At 46.2% G+C, this 19170-nt stretch overlaps 1 protein-coding gene and 1 non-coding gene across 2 annotated transcripts in view; both read right to left on the bottom strand.

Annotated features, from left to right (window-relative positions):
• Positions 1 to 18838, bottom strand: part of PSAP (prosaposin) — a 35001-nt gene extending 16163 nt beyond the window's left edge. The window contains exons 1-2 of the mRNA XM_003312619.6: positions 18631 to 18838; positions 1856 to 1989 (exon numbers count right to left, since the gene is read on the bottom strand). Of these exons, the coding sequence (XP_003312667.1) occupies positions 1856 to 1989; positions 18631 to 18670 (174 nt within the window). The 5' untranslated portion in view covers positions 18671 to 18838. The remainder of the gene's footprint in view (positions 1 to 1855; positions 1990 to 18630) is intronic.
• On the bottom strand, positions 12204 to 12263 carry LOC112204661 (U7 small nuclear RNA). Its single transcript, XR_002938333.1, has one exon. It is a non-coding gene; the product is annotated as a U7 small nuclear RNA (small nuclear RNA).
• Positions 18839 to 19170: the final 332 nt, after the last annotated feature.

A 19170-nucleotide genomic window follows, 5' to 3' on the forward strand; every position in this document is an offset into this window, starting at 1 on the left:
GGAGAAGAAACATGTCTGGGTGAGACTGAGGAACACCTATGAACTTAGCTGCATTTAGAGAAACCAACTTGAACCTAGTCAGGCTAATACAGTCATCCTTTGGTATCTGAGGGGGTATCAATTCCAGGACCCCCATGGACACCCAAACCCCAGGATGCTCAAGTTCCACAGACAGCCCTCAGCATTTGTGGAAACAGAGGGTCAAGGGTACTGTGCATGGAACCATATCAAGAGAGGGCCGGGCCGGGCGTGGTGGCTCACTTGGGAGGCCGAGGCGGGCAGATCACGAGGTCAGGAGTTCGAGACCAGCCTGACCAGCATGTTGAAAACCCCATCTCTACTAAAAATACAAAAATTAGACGGGCATGGTGGCGTACACCTATAATCCCAGCTACTTGGCAGGCTGAGGCAGAATTGCTTGAACCCGGGAGGCGGAGGTTGCAGTGAGCCGAGATCGTGCCACTGCACTCCAGCCTAGGCAACAGAGTAAGAGTCCATCTCAAAAAAAAAAAAAAAAAAAAAAAAAAACAGAAGGCTGGGCCATGACAAGACCAGCCAATCAAGTTTTAAAGTCCTTACGGGACACACATTAAACCTGGAAACAGGAAGTAGTATTAAAAACAAGATTGAAGGCAAATTAGAAACCAAATCTGAAAGTAGTTTCAGGCCAGTCGTGGTAGCCCACGCCTGTAATCACAGCACTATGGGAGGCAGGAGGATGACCTTAGCCCAGGAGTTCAAGACCAGCCTGGGCAACATGGTAAAAACCCTATCTCTACAAAAAATACAAAAATTAGCCAGGCATACTGGTCCACATCTGTGGTTCCAGTACTCAGGAGGCTGAGGTGGGAGGATCGCTTGAGCCTAGGAGGTTGAGGCTGCAGTGAGCCATGATTGTGCCACTGCACTCCAGCCTAGGTGACAGAGCCAGACCCTGCCTCCAAAAAAAAGGGCAAGTATGGCCACAGAAGGCAGTTTTCCAGTGAATAATTCACAAACTGTTTCTAAAAGAATGGTGCTAAGCTTTCTTCTCTTACTGAAGGAGCAGTAGTGGCCACTGACAAGTTTTTTAGAACCCAAAGTCCACTCAGTCAAACACAGCCCGTACCACACGATGGCCGGCACAGCCCCAAGTGAGCCCAGGGCAGCAGCTCTGTGTTGAGCTGGCACGGTCAGCAGAGCATCTCCTGAGAGGGCTTGGGACCGTGAGGAACACACCCATGGCTTGTCGCCTTAGACCATGCCCCACATTAATATGCTACATTTAGCATTATTTAGATGAAAAATCAGTGCTAGCTTCCTCAGTGTGGTTACAGCTGGAAATCAATTTTAAATGGCAACTGCACTCCAGGATCTCAATCAGCAGTTTGCCTGTTTGAGAGGAGTGAGGAGAGAACAAAATATGAAACAGGCAGAAAGTACCTGAAAAGCTCAGCATTTACTTTTTGGAGTGAGTGACCAAGGATAGAGCGGCGCCCATGTGCCCAGTGGTGGGAACGGGCACTGCCAACCCACTGGCCTCTTATCTAAGGTGAGAAGTGGGATCTGCACAGAGGCCCAGAGGCAGCATGGGGCAGGCACCTGGAGCCGCAGGCATGGGGGACCTCATCCTGTCTGCCACAAGAAACCAGGTAGCCTCAGGAGAGTGAAACCTTAACCTCTCTGAGCCTCCATCTCCTCTGCTGTAAAATGGGTACATTCACCAATAGGTCCTGCCTCCCACACAGAGTCACAGTGAGAAGTAAACAAAACAAGGCAAGAAAAAGTGCTCTGTCAATATGGCAGTGAGTTACAGCTGTTCTAAGGGGACCCAAGAGGACTGCTGGGGCTGGGACTGGAGGGCAGCGGCACTCACCACTGTTGGCTTGTTCCAAACGGTCTGCAGGCAGTGCTTCACTGCCCCGCAGTCGGACGCCGTCTTCACATTCTGGCACCACACTGCCGAGCCCCTGGTGCATTCTTTCAGTCCAAGGACCGGGCCGGCTAGAGCTAAAATGAAAACCAACGTGAGGAGGTGGCCCATTTTGTAGCAAACCAGGTCGACCTGACTTATTTCCCCAGGGCTGAGGGCGACTGTCCTTGAGCTGGACTCTGCTACTCAGCCCCTCACCAAGCTGTATGGGACACCAGCCACGCAGATACACGCTTGTCCCGGTCAAGAAGCTGGCTTGTCTGTCACAGGGCTAGAAGGGACTCATGTATCTGGTTCACGTTCATCCTCTCTAACTACTTTTAAATAGTATCAGGGAGTATCAGAACTTTAACCTTAAAATGTTTCCATAAGTAACAAGGTATCATCATAACCTTAAAATGTTTCCATAAGTAACAAAAGAAACCATAGGAGAAAAGACTAACAAATTCAAATACAGGGAAGATTTTGACTTCTGTAAAATGAGTAACAACTGTAGAATGAAGGGTTTTTTTAAAAAAGAAAAACAGGCTGGGCACGGTGGCTCACGCCTATAATCCCAGCACTTTGGGAGGCCGAGGTGGGTGGATCACGACGTCAGGAGATCAAGACCATCCTGGCTAACACGGTGAAACCCCGTCTCTACTAAAAATACAAAAAAAAACAATTAGCCAGGTGTGGTGGCGGGCGCCTGTAGTTCCAGCTACTCGGGAGGCTGAGGCAGGAGAATGGCGTGAATCCGGGAGGTGGAGCTGGCAGTGAGCCTGGGTGACAGAGCGAGACTCCGTTTCAAAAAATAAATAAATAAATAAATAAATAAATAAAATAAAAATTAAAATTAAAAAAATTCATACCCTTATAACATAAAACAATGGCCAGCTGCCGGTGGCTCATGCCTATAATCTCAGCACTTTGAGAGGCCGAGGTGGGGTCAGTTGAGTCCAGGAGTTCAAGACCAGCCTGGGCAACATGGCAAAACCTCATCTCTACAAAAAATTAGCCGGGCATGGTGGCACGCACCTGTGATCCCAGCTACTCGAGAGACTGAGGTGGGAGGATAGCTTGAGCCCAGGAGGCAGGTTGTAGTGAGCCGAGATCTCACCACTGCACTCCAGCGGTGAGCTACCATACCTAGCCCTAAAAATATTTTATAAACTGCCTTGAGAGTGCCTATGTTTCTTAAAACAGGTCCTTGATTTTAGAACCAAAAAAATGGGGAAAAAAATCCTCAGATTCACATCTCACTTCTAGCCCAATTATTCAGCTAGGAAACAAGAGATTACATCGGACTACACATAGAGGATGGTGGCATGAGGGTCAAACTCCAACAGGCATCTCAGTAGGGTTGAACAAACTTTTGCTGCAATAGATACTTGACCCAAGTCTGAGACAAAAAACAAAAACAAAAACAAAAAACCACAATCACCTGAGAAACACACTTAGAACCTCAGGAATCTTGCTGTATGCTGCTTCCCTCTGTAAGCCAATTCTACATACGTGTGTAACACACATAGGAAACACGTGTTGTATAGGTCAGTACGTGTTCTTCCTCCAGGAGAGGGTAAGGAATGAACTGCTTTCTTTCATTACTACCTCCACAAGCTACTCACACAAAGACTGAGTCCCACAAAGCTCGAGCCAGATCACCTTCACCCCTTCAGACACAAGCAAATCAATTATTCATCTGCTGCCCAGGTTATAGCCTTCCCTGTCCCCTGGGAGCAAAATCACAAACACGTCCAGTTCGCAACCTCAACCAAGCTGGCCACATTCCAGAGGCTGCTGGTTTGGACTCTAGTTTCCAGGGGAAAAGATGTGCCAGATGCAAATCAGTACCAAGCTCCCCAGATGGCTCACAAAAGCTTAGTTAGCCCGCAGTGTAGCCAAGCATGGCTGGCGCCAGCCTCAGTTATAAATCTCAGGGGAGCGGTGGAGGGGAGGCAGAATTGAGTCATGAGGGTAAGGGCTCTGGGGACTGTGCGGTCACAGAGACAGCACAAATAGGAACCCCAGACCTGATGACTCCCACCACACCCTAGCAGGCCCTGGGCCCCTAGGACTCTGAAAAGGACCCATGATGACACCATGATACACTGCCTAGCCCTACCTCCAAATCAAGATGAACAGGAGGCTACCAAATGAGTCTCTAGGCAGAGGAAGGCAGAGTGATACACAGGGAAGCCAGAAGAGGATGGGCTCAGACCTCAGGAGACCAGAGCCAAGACAGAGGAGTCACCACCAAAAGCAGGGGCAAGTGACCAGCACCCCCGATTCTTAAAAATGCTCATCCAGTGTAATGTCCACCCAGCTACTTTCTCCAGCCCTCTCAGCAGGGAACTAGCTACAGCTGACCAAAATCTAGAGTGTTTCCGGAACACAACTCACTCTCACAGGCCCATGTGAGAATACTTTGTAGGTTGCCTACTTCCTCTAGGAATGTGAAACAGTAATCGTTTTCCATGATGACTTTGTTACTTGTTTTGGTCCGGCCAACCTGGACTGAAAATAATCTTGGGCAGCCCCTTGTATCTGAAACTGGCCCAGCTAATACAAACTGACTGTCACTTCCCAATCCATGACCTACTGAATGGCAGCAGGCCTCTTCCTCAGATCTGGAGGCAAAAAGATACGCATGGTGGAGAATTCGGTACGCCTATAAAGTCAAGTTCCAGCGTAAAACAGATTTCCGTGGACACAGGAAGTAACACGTAAATTCCAACTCCTAGAAAGTGCCTTCTTAGCAAGACACCCCCTTCTACCTCCAACCACAAGCCAAACATAAAGGTGCATGTTACAAAAACAGCCTGTGGTATGCAACGGATTCCATCTCCCAGGATGAACGACATGATGACATACGTTCATAGACTGCGTGTCCTCAGGGCAGGCACCACTGGGGAGCTCCCAGCCGCCAAGAGGTGCAAAGCCCACTCCCAGAGCAGATCTCCTAAGAGGGGATCAAACAGTGGGTCAGAACCTTTTGGGGACATGGATCCCTTTCCCAGAAACTTTATTACACACAAATTTCTCCTAGCACTTGAGGAACTTCTCAGGTCCCAGCTGTGGATTAATCATAAAGCTCTACAGGCAAGGGTGGTTTTTCTCCACACAAGCAGGTAAACAACCCAGCTAAAGGCATGGCTACCAGCTCCACTGACTGCGCAGAGCCCGAGGCCCTCATGCCAAAGAACAAATGAACAATCATGACTTTCTTTACCCCAAAGAGCAGGAGGAACAGACATCTAAGTAATGGTGTGTGATCCCACGCATCGGTGGGAACGGGAGCAGCAAGGCAATGCTAACGGAGCCTTCCTCAAAACGAAATTGGAATTGGCACCTGCAAGATGGTGACAGAAAAGGCTGGCTACGTGGAGAGGGGGTGGGGAATTCCAGAACATTCCAAAGGAGTCCAGTTCTCTGTGGGGAAGGGAAGAAACTGTCCTGTCTTTTCAGGAGCGAAGCCAAGGGAAGTAGCAGCAGCCAGGCTGCAAAGGCAGACAGATCTCAGCTGCTTGGGGGAATGGTCTCACCTGCCCCACACACCCTAAGGTGAGGGCTCAACCCCGTGGGCGATACTGCAGGAAGCTTCAGGGATTTCTGGGAGGGACAGGACAGGCAAGCTCATGTGTGGGTCTCAACCACCCAGGCACAAGGTGGCAGAACTGAAGAGGAGGCGGGAGATACCAATGTCAGGCACCTAACTGGAAGGCGAATTCAAAAACGTCCACATGAGAAATGGAAGCAGCAAGAGCCAAGAGAGGCTAACACAGAGTCCAAGAGAACAAGATGGGCAAATGGCACTAACAGGGTTCCATGAGAAGTTGTGCAGACTCAAAGGGAAAGCAGAACAGCAAGGGCCAACAGCACCAGGAGAGACACGCCCATGAGCACCGTGAGCTGCTCAGCAGAGGCCAGGGAGGGGAGGGCCCAGGGACCCACCCAGAGAGTCCCCTGGAGGACTGGGGATGAGTGACGGGAGAAGGAATGTTTCAGAGACACGCATGGTCATCTCCAAGGAGGGGGAGAATCCCATACACCTTCCACCAGGATGTGGAGCTGGTATGAGTGGCTCCAGACCACAGATCTCTGAACAATGGGTGGAGGGAAGCAGACCACAGCTCCAGGTAAAGAATGCATTTAACATCCACCCAGGGGCATAAAAAGAGAACGGATTAGCTGGACGTGGTGGTGCATGCCTCAGTAGTCCCAGCTACCAGGGACGCTGAGGTGGGAGGATCGATTGAGCCCAGGAGGCAGAGGTTGCACTCCAGTGCCCCAGCACCACTGCACTCCAGCCTGGGCAATAAAGCCAGAACCTGTCTCAGAAAAAAAAGAGAGAATGAGTGGCATCATTAGGTGATGACCTCACCAACAGTGGAAGCAACCAAGCAGAAACAAAATGCATAACTTATGAGCAATTCTATATAAGAGGGATGCTTTCAGTGGTGGACTGAACTAAAAGAGCTCCGAGGAGCTCCAAGTCTTCACGCTAACAAGGCAGATAACATTTTCAGCATTTATAACTAATAAATAAACACTACCCAAAAACACTTTCTGGTGAGTTATTTCTCAAAACATGTGGCCAGCAAAGCCTTTAATCTCTATTCTCATCCTCCCACACCCTACCCGCAAATACCAGCTTCCTTCTCTGAGGCAGTATGCTGAACTCCAAAAAAGTTCTTAGAATGTTTGACCTCCTGAAGATTTCCAATTAAATGTGTCATAAAGACATGAACAGCACTCGGGGCAAATTGAGCACTTCACTTCTTAGTTCAAGGGCCTGGCGAGACAGCTTGGAACAACGGGCTCTTTTTTTTTTTCTTTTGAGACAGAGTCTTGCTCTTGTCGCCCAGGCTGGAGTGCAGTGGCACGATCTCGGCTTACTGCAGCCTCCACTTCCCGGGTTCAAGCGATTCTCCTGCCTCAGCCTCCCAACTAGCTGAGATTATAGGCGCCTGCCACCATGCCCAGCTAATTTTTGTATTTTTAGTAGAGACGGGGTTTTGCCGTGTTGGCCAGGCTGGTTTCGAACTCCTGACCTCGTGATCCGCCCACCTTGGCCTCCCAAAGTGCTAGGATTACCAGCGTGAGCCACCATGCTCGGCCCCACAATGGGACTTTTTTAAAGACATAGATTTCAGGGCCATGTGCGGTGGCTCATGCCTGTAACCCCAGTACTTTGGGAAGCTGAGGTGGGAGAATCACTTTGAGCTCACAAATCAAGACCAGCCTGGCAACATGACAAAACCCCATTTCTACAAAAAATACAAAAATTAGCTGGGTGTGGTGGCAGGTGCCTGTAATCCCAGCTACTCGGGAGGCTGAGGCAGGAGAATCGCTTGAACTCAGGAGGCAGAGGTTGTAGTGAGCTGAGATCACGCCACTGCACTCCTGCCTGGGCAACAGAGCGAGACTCCATCAAAAATAAGAAAAACAAATAAGCCATTATTATTCTATGTCTTTGTTGTTTACAGTCAAACCTAAGCCCAACTAATATACATACTTAATCAACGACCTCGCTTACAGAAAGGTCTCCCAACAAGTGTTTCCTGGCTTACCCCAGTGAGGATACCGAAAAGCCCAGTACACAACATAATCACCAAAGATTTTCTGAAGCAATCTTAAAATGACAGGACAACATTTCCTAGAATGTGATAAAACAATCAGTCTCATTATTTTAGCCATACAACATATGCTTTTCCTTTTAAATATTTTAGTAACATGCTAAGTACAATTTGAATCTAGCTACTAGAAAAAAAAAAAAAGAGGTAACAGAAAATGCATGCAGCCTCCCAGTGCTGACAATCAGAGCCTACATTCCACAGGGCAGCAGATCTGCTGCCTGGGTAAGGCGGCACCATGGCAACAGGCAGGTTGCTAGGAAACCAAGAGAGGATAACTCCAGGAGGAGCGGCTTCTACCGCAGGTCCCCCGCATTCAGGCATTTCTCAGAGGAATTCATGCACCTCCATCCCCTAAGAGCAGGAGATAATGCAATGCACTCAACACTAGCTACTCAAACAGCTATTGCCACAAATATCTTCTATGGCAAAGAGCACTTGTCTCTTCCTCATAGATAATCCTGCCTTTGGAAAACAGTCTGCAGAGCAGAATAAAAACACAGCTCACTGAATCATTCAGAATAGTATACGCTCAGAGGTAGTCTCCCTTGATTTGGAGGAGTTAAGGTACAAGAGTCCTCATATCACATAAGAAATCAGTGGCAATAAAGCTCTTAAGCTCACTAGGCTGACATCCCATCACCTCTGGCCTCAAAGTGTTAAGACAAAGGTCCTTTCTTTCCTGCTTCTCCTCTGCTGCTACATCCTCGCTTCTTAATTTTCCTTACAAGCCAGATGATTCCAGGGCAGGACATTATCTACACGGAGAAGGCAACAGAGTCCTCAGGGAAATTACCTTGTGCAGTAATGACTGAGGCTGGGGACAAGAATGCAATCTTCTCAGATTGTATGCAATGGAGGCTTAATTAATTTGGGGACAATTCCTAACTAGTTCATTCAAGGGTACTGTAGTCCAATAAAAACTCCTAACAAAGCTTTTCTTCCAAAGCATCAACATATCAGGTGATGATCAAAGAAGAACTTAGATCACCTTAGATAAGATTACATGGTAATCCATGACTGAAAAACTAGCCCTTGGCAGGACTATCCAGATTCCAGCCAAGTGAGCAAGTGGAGGCAGGGGTCAGAGGCGGGCTCTGCATGGCTCCCCATCCTCGAGAAAGCTCCACTGCAGATCCAGCATGCTGCACCGCAGTTGGCGCAGGCACCCACACAAACTGGTGCTGGCTCCCACACTGAGCATTGCTGACCAGCTGCGTGGTCTCTGCACATTTGCAGAAGATAATCATATGCTGAAAAAGGTTTCATGCAAACCTCATTAAAGAAATTCAGTATTCTGAACTTGTCTCATCTACTGTTTACTAACTTAAAAGTTCCAGATATATGTGAGTCTACTATAAATGTCACTTTTGGCTTCCTTCAGTTAGTACTTTATAGGAATACTGCCTTCATTTGAAATCTAAAATGTTCAGACCACAGCATGGGTCACGGGAGGATATCAGACTGGCCCAGAATTCCGATTCAGTTGCTTTCACCACAGAGGGCTGTTATGAGAATTAAATGAATTAATGTTCAATAAAAAGCAGAACGGGCCAGGCACAGTGGCTCCCATCTGTAATCCCAGCACCGTGGGAGGCAGAGGCAGGCAGATCACCTAAGCCCTGGAGTTCAAGACCAGCCTGGGCAACATAGTGAAACCCCATTTCTACTAAAAATACAAAAAATGGCCAGGTGCAGTGGCTCACGCCTGTAATTCCAGCACTTTGGGAGGCTGAGGCGAGTGGATTACTTGAGGTCAGGAGTTCGAGACCAGCCTGGCCAACACAGTGAAACCTGGTCTCTACTATATATATACATATTAGCCAGGCATGGTGGCACACACCTGTGGTCCCAGCTACTCAAGAGGCTGAGGCAGGAGAATCACTTGAACCTGCAAGGCAGAGGTTGCAGTGAGCCGAGATCAAGCCACTGCACTCCGACCTGGGTGACAGAGTGAGACTCCGTCTTAAAAAAAAAAAAAAGCAGAACATCTCCGCATGGGTTAGCTATTATAATTTCTGTAGTTTCTGCAAATCATCTAAACCAGTGGTTCTCAAAGTGTGGTCCAAAACGCCGAGCATCCCAGGGACTCTTTCAGGGGGTGAGGGCAAAATCCTCATGATAAAACCAAGACATCAGTTGCCATTTTGCTCATTCACAAAAGTCCAGTTGAGTTTCTGCGGAGGCATGTGACATGACATTGCAACAGACTGAATGCCCAAGCAGCTAATAATCCAGCCAGGTGTTAAAAGGATTGCAAAAATGTAAAACAGGCTGCTCACTAAATATTTGTGTTTTGGAAAATATTTTTTCATTAAAAATATAATACATACAATAAATATATATATGTTAACATGTAATGGTTTATCAATATTTCAAAGCATTAATTTTTAAACACTGACAGTTTAACTTATAAGATGTTAAATATTGATAGATACAGCCCACGTAAACAAAAGCTCTTTGGGGTCCTCAATAACTAATTAGTATATAGGGATCCTGCAACCAAAAGTTTGAGAGCCTCCAAGCTAAACATCTGGAGAACAACCAACTTCTGAAACCAAAAGTGAGAGGGATAATTTCCTCAACTTACAGCTGCTTCCCTTTTCAGATTTACCTCAAATCAGAGCCACCATGAACATCTAAATTATATTAGACTCCCCTGTACCTATCACCTACATAGAACCCTCCCCAAAAGGTGTGGGAGGGGCAGGTCCCAAACTATCATCAACTATTATAAAAGTCAACACTTCATTTGCGCCCAAAGTCACTCTTAATTTCATAACTCCTAAAAACAATTTCTTAAAATTAATTTCAGAAAAATAAAAGATAATATTCTATCTAATCATGACAAAGACTCGGCACTATGAAGCAATGAAGTTTCAGGCACACTAGCCTACACTTCCACAGCTGAAGTCTACCTGGCTACACCTCCTGGCACTCATCAATGCTAAGCACCTGTTATGTGCCAAAACTGCTGCACATGCTGCAGACACAGCAAGCGATCAAGACAACACACACATCACAACGCCAGGTAGCGGTGAGTGCTACAAATAAAGCAAGGTGGGGTGGGGCAGCTATTTCAGGCAGATCAGTGGGGAACTCTGATAAGGCAACATCAAGCAGGGACCTGAATGCACAGAGAGGAAGCCCCATGGGTTACCCAGGGAGGAAGATGTTCCAGAGAGGTGGAATTCAAAATGGAAAATCTCTGAGCACCAAGAAGGAAGGGGCCAGAAGGCTGGACAGCAGGCCAGACAGAAGAGAGGGGGAGGAGCTGAGAGGTGGCCAATCACCAGGTGACGGGCAACCTTGCCGACACACTTGAGTTTTATTCCTAGTGCTATAGGAAGCCACATGGCCCACTGGTATCAATGCCTGAAAAAGAGACTTACTCGTACAGAACAGCATCCCATCACAGCTACTGAGAGAGTCATAAGTAATGTGACAAATACTGGCCAAAAGAACTTTCTCTGCGTCTTCTTCAATCTTAGTCATGATGTTTCCGCTCATGTAAATAATTTTTCAAAAGCAGTATCTGTCCAAATGTGGCCAGAATTTACAATTTTTACATTTGCAAGTCTCATTAGAATTCACCTAGCAGTTTATTAGACGTCGATGTCCATCAATAGGGATTAAAAAGACACATCCATACAATGAAATACTCAGCTGGGAAGTGGGAAGAGATTAAGGAGACCTGACAGCCAAGGGCAATGTGGCATACTGGGTTGGACCCAGGAACCAAAAAATGAGATTAGTGGAAAAACTGGTAAAAATCCAAATAAAGTTTGCAATCTAGATACTGACAGTGTCCTGATATTAATCACTTGCTTTTGGCAAATGTACCATGGTTATACAACACATTAACAGTAGGGGAAGCTGGGTGAAGGGTATACAGGAACTCAGTATACTACCTTTGTAACTTTTCTGTAAATCTAACATTATCTCAAATTTTAAAATTTAAGTACATCTATCTGTGTTAGCATGAAATTACCTCTAGGATATATTGTTTAAGAAAACAAGAAGAAATGCAAATGAAATCACTAAGTCATTTTACTCCTATCAAATTAGCAAAATTGAAAGTTTTAACAATATCAAATGTTAACAAGGGCATGCAGTAACTGGAAACTGAATACGTTATGGAATGGCAACTGCCAAGATCATTTGAGAGCACTTCTACAATTGTTAGTTACTCCACAACTCAGCAATTCTGCTCTTAGACATATGCCCTAGATAAATGTTTTCCATGTACACAAGGAGACATGTACGAGAATTTTTACAGAAGCAGGCTGTAATAGAAAAAACTAGAAATTATCTAAATGTCTATCACTAGAATAGAAATGATACAGGCCAGGCTCAGTGGCTTATGCCTCTAATCCCAGCACTTTGGGGGTCTGAGGTGGGCAGAACACCTGAGGTCAGGAGTTTGAGACCAGCCTGGCCAACATGGTGAAACCCTGTGTGTACTAAAAAATACAAACGTTAGCCAGGCATGGTGGCGTGCACCCATAATCCCAGCTACTCGGGAGGCTGAGACAGGAGAATCACTTCAGTGAGCCAAGATCACACCACTGCACTCCAGCCTGGGCAACAGAGCAAGACTCTGTGTCAAAAAAAGAAATTATATAAATGGACTACTATATTGTAGTGAAAATGAAATAGATCTACATATTTTTGTAGGGGGCTTTCCAGTAAAAACCAGAAAGCCTTCTAGACAAATTCTAAAAGACATAACAGTAATCTATACATTTTCAACATAGAAAAACCTCCCTAGCAAAACAAAAAACTAACCTAACAATATACAGTGGTCCCTCCTTAACCATAGCTTCCTTTTCTACCGTTGCAGTTACCCACGGTCAAATGTGGTTTGAAAATGTATTCCCACAGTCAAATGTGGTCTGAAAATGTATCCTGAGAAAGACCACATTCACATAATTTTTATTATATATTGTTTTAATTGTTCTGTATTACTAGTTGTTAATCCCTTACTGTGCCTAATTTATAAACTAAACTTTATCACAGGTATGTATGCATAAGAGAAAACATACATATATAAATAAGATTTGGTCCCACCCACAGCTTCTGGCAACCCCTGAGGGTCTTGGAACATAACCCCCAAGGATAAAGAGAAAGACTATTTATTGGATACAATATTTGCAAAATGTTTAAAATATCCAAAACAATACTCTATTATACACACTGCTGAAGCTTCCAGTCACATGTATGGAAGGAAAAAGACCTAACGGGGAGGAAAAACAAGTCCAGGAAGGTGGCTCTCTACGGGGGCAGCTGGGTTATCAGGTTCCATTTCTTAACCTGGGTGTTGCGTACACATGTTTATGATAATCACTTTTCCACTTTTCAAATGTTTCACAATTTAAGGAGCAACGAACAAAACAGTCAGTAGAATATACTACTATTTGTGTTAAAAAGAAAAAAGGCAGAAGGAACTCACACATGGGATGTACCTCTGCAAGCTTCTAAGGGAGCTGCTACCAGGCTGTTTGGGGAGGGCCTGGGGACAGCAGTGGCAGGGACAAACCTTGTACTCTATACTCCATTCTACTGACTGACCTGGCTTCCCACGTCCATCTATTATCTACTCTAAACAGCTCGCCTCCATTTACGAATGGGGAAACCGAACTAGGGGGCTGGAACAGACAACCTCAGGTCCAGGGTTAGTGACAACAGATCTAGACCCAAGCATTCGGGTTACCAGGAACCAGCTCTGATCTGCTGGGCTGCTCTGATGTCAAGATCATCTAGCAGCTAAACCTAGTTTGGCTACCTAGAGTATGAACTGCCTGCCAACTCCCTCCTAACTGCTGTCTACCTACCCTGGCTTGTTTTCCTGACTCACTAATTATACCCAGCATGTATGTTTTTAATAAGTCAATTTAATTTTGTTAAAGTCACAACATCCTTTGAAATTAAAGATGCCAAAGGAAATCACAAAATCAAGGGCAGAAAATAGGCCGCTGTGCTGTTGGGGACAAAGATATTGACAATACATTACTTTTATTAGTGGTACAGCAACAAACAATACTAACTAAGCCCTTTTCTGTATTAACCTAATTTATTAAAGCTAAACAGCAACCCAGTGAAATAGATGATTAATGCCACTTTACAAATGATGAAATACGGGAGAGTTTAAGCAACTTGCCCAAGGTCGTACAGCTACTGTCAGCAATGAGATAATGTGAAACTTACACTCCACATTATCATCTTGTCCCAACATACAAAATTACAAATGCCACAAAGTTATTTTTTGGAACTTCATGTAATAAAAAATAAAGCAATTAGTACTTTTGCAACAGCCAAAATCTTCATCCCAATCACTGTATTTATCATCATTGTTTTAAAGCCTTTAAAAAAAAAAAAAAAAAAAGCCAGGTGCGGTGACTCACGCCTGTAATCCCAACACTTTGGGAGGCCAAGGTAGACAGATCACTTGAGGTCAGGAGTTTGAGACCAGCCTGGCTAACATGGCAAAACCCTTTCTCTACTAAAAATACAAAAATTAGCCAGGCATGGTGGCAGGTGCCTGTAATCCCAGCTATCAGCTACCTGGGAGGCTGAGGTATGAGAATCACTTAAACCCAGGAGGTGGAGGTTGCAGTGAGCTGAGATGGTGCCACTGCACTCCAGCCTGGGCAACAGAGTAAGACCCTGTCTCAAAAAAAAAAAAAAAAAAAAAAAAGGCAAGCAGGGCAATGTAATTCTAATTAGTACTCTCTTTCATTGATCTGAAGAATATCCAGACCCTCCTTCCTGGTGGCAGAACCAAAAAGGAGCCAGAAAGCAAGGCTTACAGCCTGGTAGCCAGTAACCTAGAATCTCTGCTAGAAGCTGCCTCCAAAGCTGCCATGCACACCTGTCTAAGTGGCTTTGGTCTTGGCCTTGAGAACTTCCTAAGCACGCCTCATTAGGTGCTGTTCCCAGCCAGCAACACCCTGCCCTACCCTTCCACTTCCCCACAGCTGCCTGGACATCCCATGGTCTCACTCACCAAGAAAATGGAAGACCAAGTTCTCCTTTCCCTCATCTACAAAATGCCACACCAATCAATCCAACACACTTCAACTCTCATAGTTTGTTCTCAAAACAACCTGTCAGGGCCGGGTGCGGTGGCTCACACCTGTAATCCCAGCACTTTGGGAGGCCGAGGCAGGCGGATTACTTGAGGTCAGGAGTTCAAGACCAGCCTGGCCAACATGGTGAAACCCCATCTCTACTAAAATACAAAAAATTACCTCCCATTTACCCGAGTGTTCAGGGAAGAGGGTCCTTTGGTCAACTAAATATTGTGGTTAACCATAAGCCCATATATACCAGAGGTGGATTTTATAGGCATGGTGGTGGGCACCTATAATCCTAGCTACTCAGGAGGCAGAGGCGGGAAAATCGCTTGAACCCGGGAGGCGGAAGTGGCAGTGAGCCGAGATCGCGCCACTGCACACCAGCCTGGGGACAGAGCAAGACTCCGTCTCAATAACAACCTGTCAGGCTTTTCCCTTTCGGATGCCTCTCTCTCACAAGAGAGAGCTGCTCTCCTTTCTCCTTTCTTCTGCCTATTAAACTTTCTGCCCCCCCCCCCAAAAAAAAAGAAACAAAACAACCTGTCAAATGTACTTCAAGGACTTGACAAATCACTGATTTGTTAAAACAAAACCTTCTTTCTTCAGGAATTATACTCTTATTTTCACAGAATAAAACTGATTTACTATTAATAAACAGGAGATTTATCCAAAATCCCTGACAGGCCAAGACCTGAAGTTCCTACTGATATTCAGCAGGCCAGGCTATAAATTCACATGTTATTGAAAGAATATATATAACACCTTCTAGCATCCCCAGAAAACATAACTGTCTTAGCGTGGTGTAGACAACATTCAGCGGGCTAGCCACCACACAGCTGACAGCTATCAGGGCATCTAAGCTTCAGGGAGCACCTGCCACATCCCAGGCACCATCCCTCATGCCTTACACCTAGCTGATGAACACGCTCCTTTTTCCACCAGAGGACTCACCTAACAGCAATACCCTCCATGATCCCATTTGTAAAAGATCGAAACTGCAGCCTTCACATCTATGGTGTTCAAAGGTTAACAATGTTTCCTTCGGGGCAAGTGGGACAGGGCAGTGAATGGGTGAACAGGGGCCTCTGGATGCTACTGCACTGCTCCCCAACCTCGGGGGCTGCTCACTTTGTGGTAATTCATCAAGTTGTCTACTTAATCGTCCACGTATGTAACTTACACTAAGTTTTTAAAAGTTAAGAGGTCCATGTGGACAGAGGGATATGGAAAAAGCGAGCACTGTGGAGTCTTGGGTTCTGGTCCTGGCATCCCCAGTAAATGGTCTATGATTTGGGAGAGTCACCTCTGGGCACCTCCAGGTCTTCATTCCTTACAAAGGGGTCAGATTAGATGCTCTCCAATTCTCTCACGGTGCCATGGCTTTGCTTTCGCTTTTAGGTGGGGAAAAAGGAGGGGCAGCTGGATGGGCAGAAAAGTAACTCAAAAGCAAGCGTCTCTACCACCAGGACATCACTGAAACACAAAATACAAAGCCCATCCCGATTCAGGGTGGCATTCTGTACTACGACAGTGTCACGAAGAAAGTTCTAAGTGCCTCTCGGGCAGCAGACAATGGCTGCAGTCACCAGGCACTTTCACTAACAAAACTCATTATCATGTCTAGAAATTTTAGGAGTAACATTTTCACAATATCACAAAGGGGCCAGAGCTGTGAAGGCCAGGGAGCATTCAAACACTGTTATCAGCACTGACTTTGGCCTAATCCTAAAGGTGGGACAGCAAAGTTAAACCAAGGCCATTACAATACCTCCCATTTACCCGAGTGTTCACGGAAGAGGGTCCCTTGGTTAACTAAATATTGTGGTTAACCGTAAGCCCATATATACCAGAGGTGGATTTTATATTTCCCGAGACACGATTAAGTCCCTTTTGGGTGATGTGAATGAATCAGAACTCTTAAGGGTCTTGTGAGGAGTGACTCAACGTCAACAAGAACAATGGATAATGTAAAAAGAAAGAAAAAAAATTGCCCTGAATCAGTATAAAAAATTTAGAGACCAGCATTAGTTTATTATACAGACCATGGAATAACTGCAGTATAAGCTTGAGTATAAAATCAAAATGATTTTTTTATAAGCAGATCATCTTTCATTGTGTACAAGTAAAACAAATTTAAGAGCTTCGTATAGGGTCAAGATACATTCTTGAGAGCTGCTGAAAGCTAACTCATTTCTTTGGTTTTGCATCAACCCTGTCATCCACTTTGTTACTTTTTATTAAAATTTGGGTAGCTAGGTTAAAAATGGCAGCCAGCCCTTAAATTACATATAGTTACTAAAAAACAGAAATTGTGGTGGGGGCTGGGTGCGGTGTCTCACGCCTGTAATCCCAGAACTTTGGGAGGCTGAGGTGGGAGAATGGCTTGAACCCGGAAGGCGGAGGTTGCAGTTAGCCAAGACTACGCCATTGCACCACTCCGGCCTGGGCAACAACAGCGAAACTCCGTCTCAAAAAACAAACAAACAAACAAACAAACAAAAACGGCCAATAGTGTGCAAGACTTTCTTTTCTCTTTTTCTTTTTTTCACAGGTGGGGTCTTGCTATGTTGCCCAGGCTGGTCTCCAACTCCTAGGCTCAAGCGATCCTCCCACCTCGGTGTCCCAATGTGCTGGGATTACAGGCATAAGCCACCGCACCCGGATGCAAGACATTTCAAAGCAAGTGAAATGAGGACCCCATGGCAAAATAACTGGACCACAAAACCCTATATCGCCTTCAATACCTATGAGAATTAAGCTCTGATTTTTTTTAGCTTGCCCAAATTCCTATCTAAGGGGTGTAGGAATCATACCCTACAAACCATAAATTCTCATCAGATGGGTTTTATTTGACCCCATATATCATGACTTACTTTCCAATCTGACTCTGGCATAACATTTTATAAGACAAGGAAAAAAAAATCAAAATATCTAACCCCAAAATATATTTCCTTGCCATACCTTGAAATTGCCCTGCAAAGTCTCTTGTGGGAAAAATCCACATTCTATAGAGAATCCCCTTTCCCCTATGTTTTCCTTCCTTCCTCTCCAGATCCAGGAGATAATCAACTGAGAGCCAGTCACCCTTTCATTTCCATAGAAACATTTTACAACGTGCTCGCTCTCTTAGTCGGCTACCTGAGAGCTTCCTCTGCACAATAAAACTTGGTCTCCACAATCCTTTATCTTAACTTGAATACTTTCTTTCTATTGATTCCAGGTTTTCAGATAAACTCAACCAATTATCAACTAGAAAATGTTTAAATTTACCTATGGCCTGGAAGCCCCCCGCCGCTTTGAGTTGTTTCGCCTTTCTGAACCAAACCAACGTATTTCTTAAATGTATTTGATTGATGTCTCGTGCCTCCCGAAAATATGTAAAACCCAGCTGTATCCCAACCACCTTAGGCACATATTCTCAGGACCTCCTGAGGGCTGTGTCACGGGCCATGGTCACTCATATTTGGCTCAGAATAAATCTCAAAATATTTTTACAGAGTTTGACTCGTTTTGTCAACACCTAGAATCCAGAGTAAATACATATGCAAACGTCAATATAGATGATACACATGTGCTTCCTGCAGCTTCGCTACCCTTACAAACAGGCAACTGAAGCCAACGGCCGAAGTGTCCTGTGGGACGGGGCTCCAGCCCACCTCGATCACGTGCGCCCAGCACAGGCACAACACAGCTGCCCAAGGGGTCACCCTACAAGACTCACCCACCCCCACAGTGGGAAGCGCAGCCTGAGGGAAGGCCTCGGGGCCCCAGCCGCGCAGGAACCCACTCGAGCCCCGAAGGAGATGCTGCCCAGGGCCTGGGCCGTCCTCCCGGGGGCATTTTCGCAGCCCGCCTCCCGCAGCCCCCAGCCGCCCAGAGAAAGCCAGCGAACGCGCCTGCGCAGTGCGCGCGCCCCCTTGCCAACTAGGGCAGGGGGAGCAGAGGGGCCAGGCCCGGCACAGCCCATTCTGGGGCAGATGGACGCTGCGAGGCACCTCCTCCCCAGGATGAGGGTCCCAGGACTTACCCGCGCCCAGGAGGCTGGCCAGGAGGAAGAGGGCGTACATAGCTCCGTCTGACTCCGCAGTCTGCAATGCGGAGCGTCAGCTGATCCCCCGCAGATATAAATCTGCCCTGCCCCAAAGCCGTCCAGAGCGCAGGCGCTAACCCCGCCCCATCCGGGCCTGCCCGAGCTCAACAGCGCCCTGACTCAGCGCCTCTGAGGGCGCCTGCGCGAAGGGGAGGCCAATAGGAGGGGGCAATGGGAGGGGCGAAAGGAAGGGCTATGGGGAGGAGTGAGGAAGAACTTGGAGAAAGGGAAGGGAAAGGTCATAAAAGAAAAACCCTACTAATTGAATAGGTCAGAGATTATATATGTAAAATACCTTTTAAATCTCCACATTGTTGGCCGGCCGCGGTGGCTGACGCCTGTAATCCCAACACTTGGGAGGCCGAGGCGGGCGGAGGGTTCAAGACTAGCCTGGGCAACGTGGTGAAACCCCATCTCTACAAAAAAAAAAATACAAAAAAATTAGCCCATTGTAGTAGCGGGTTTCACATAGAATAG

The sequence above is a fragment of the Pan troglodytes genome, chromosome 8 (genome assembly GCF_028858775.2).
Source record: "Pan troglodytes isolate AG18354 chromosome 8, NHGRI_mPanTro3-v2.0_pri, whole genome shotgun sequence".
In the NCBI taxonomy this organism is placed as follows: domain Eukaryota; kingdom Metazoa; phylum Chordata; class Mammalia; order Primates; family Hominidae; genus Pan; species Pan troglodytes.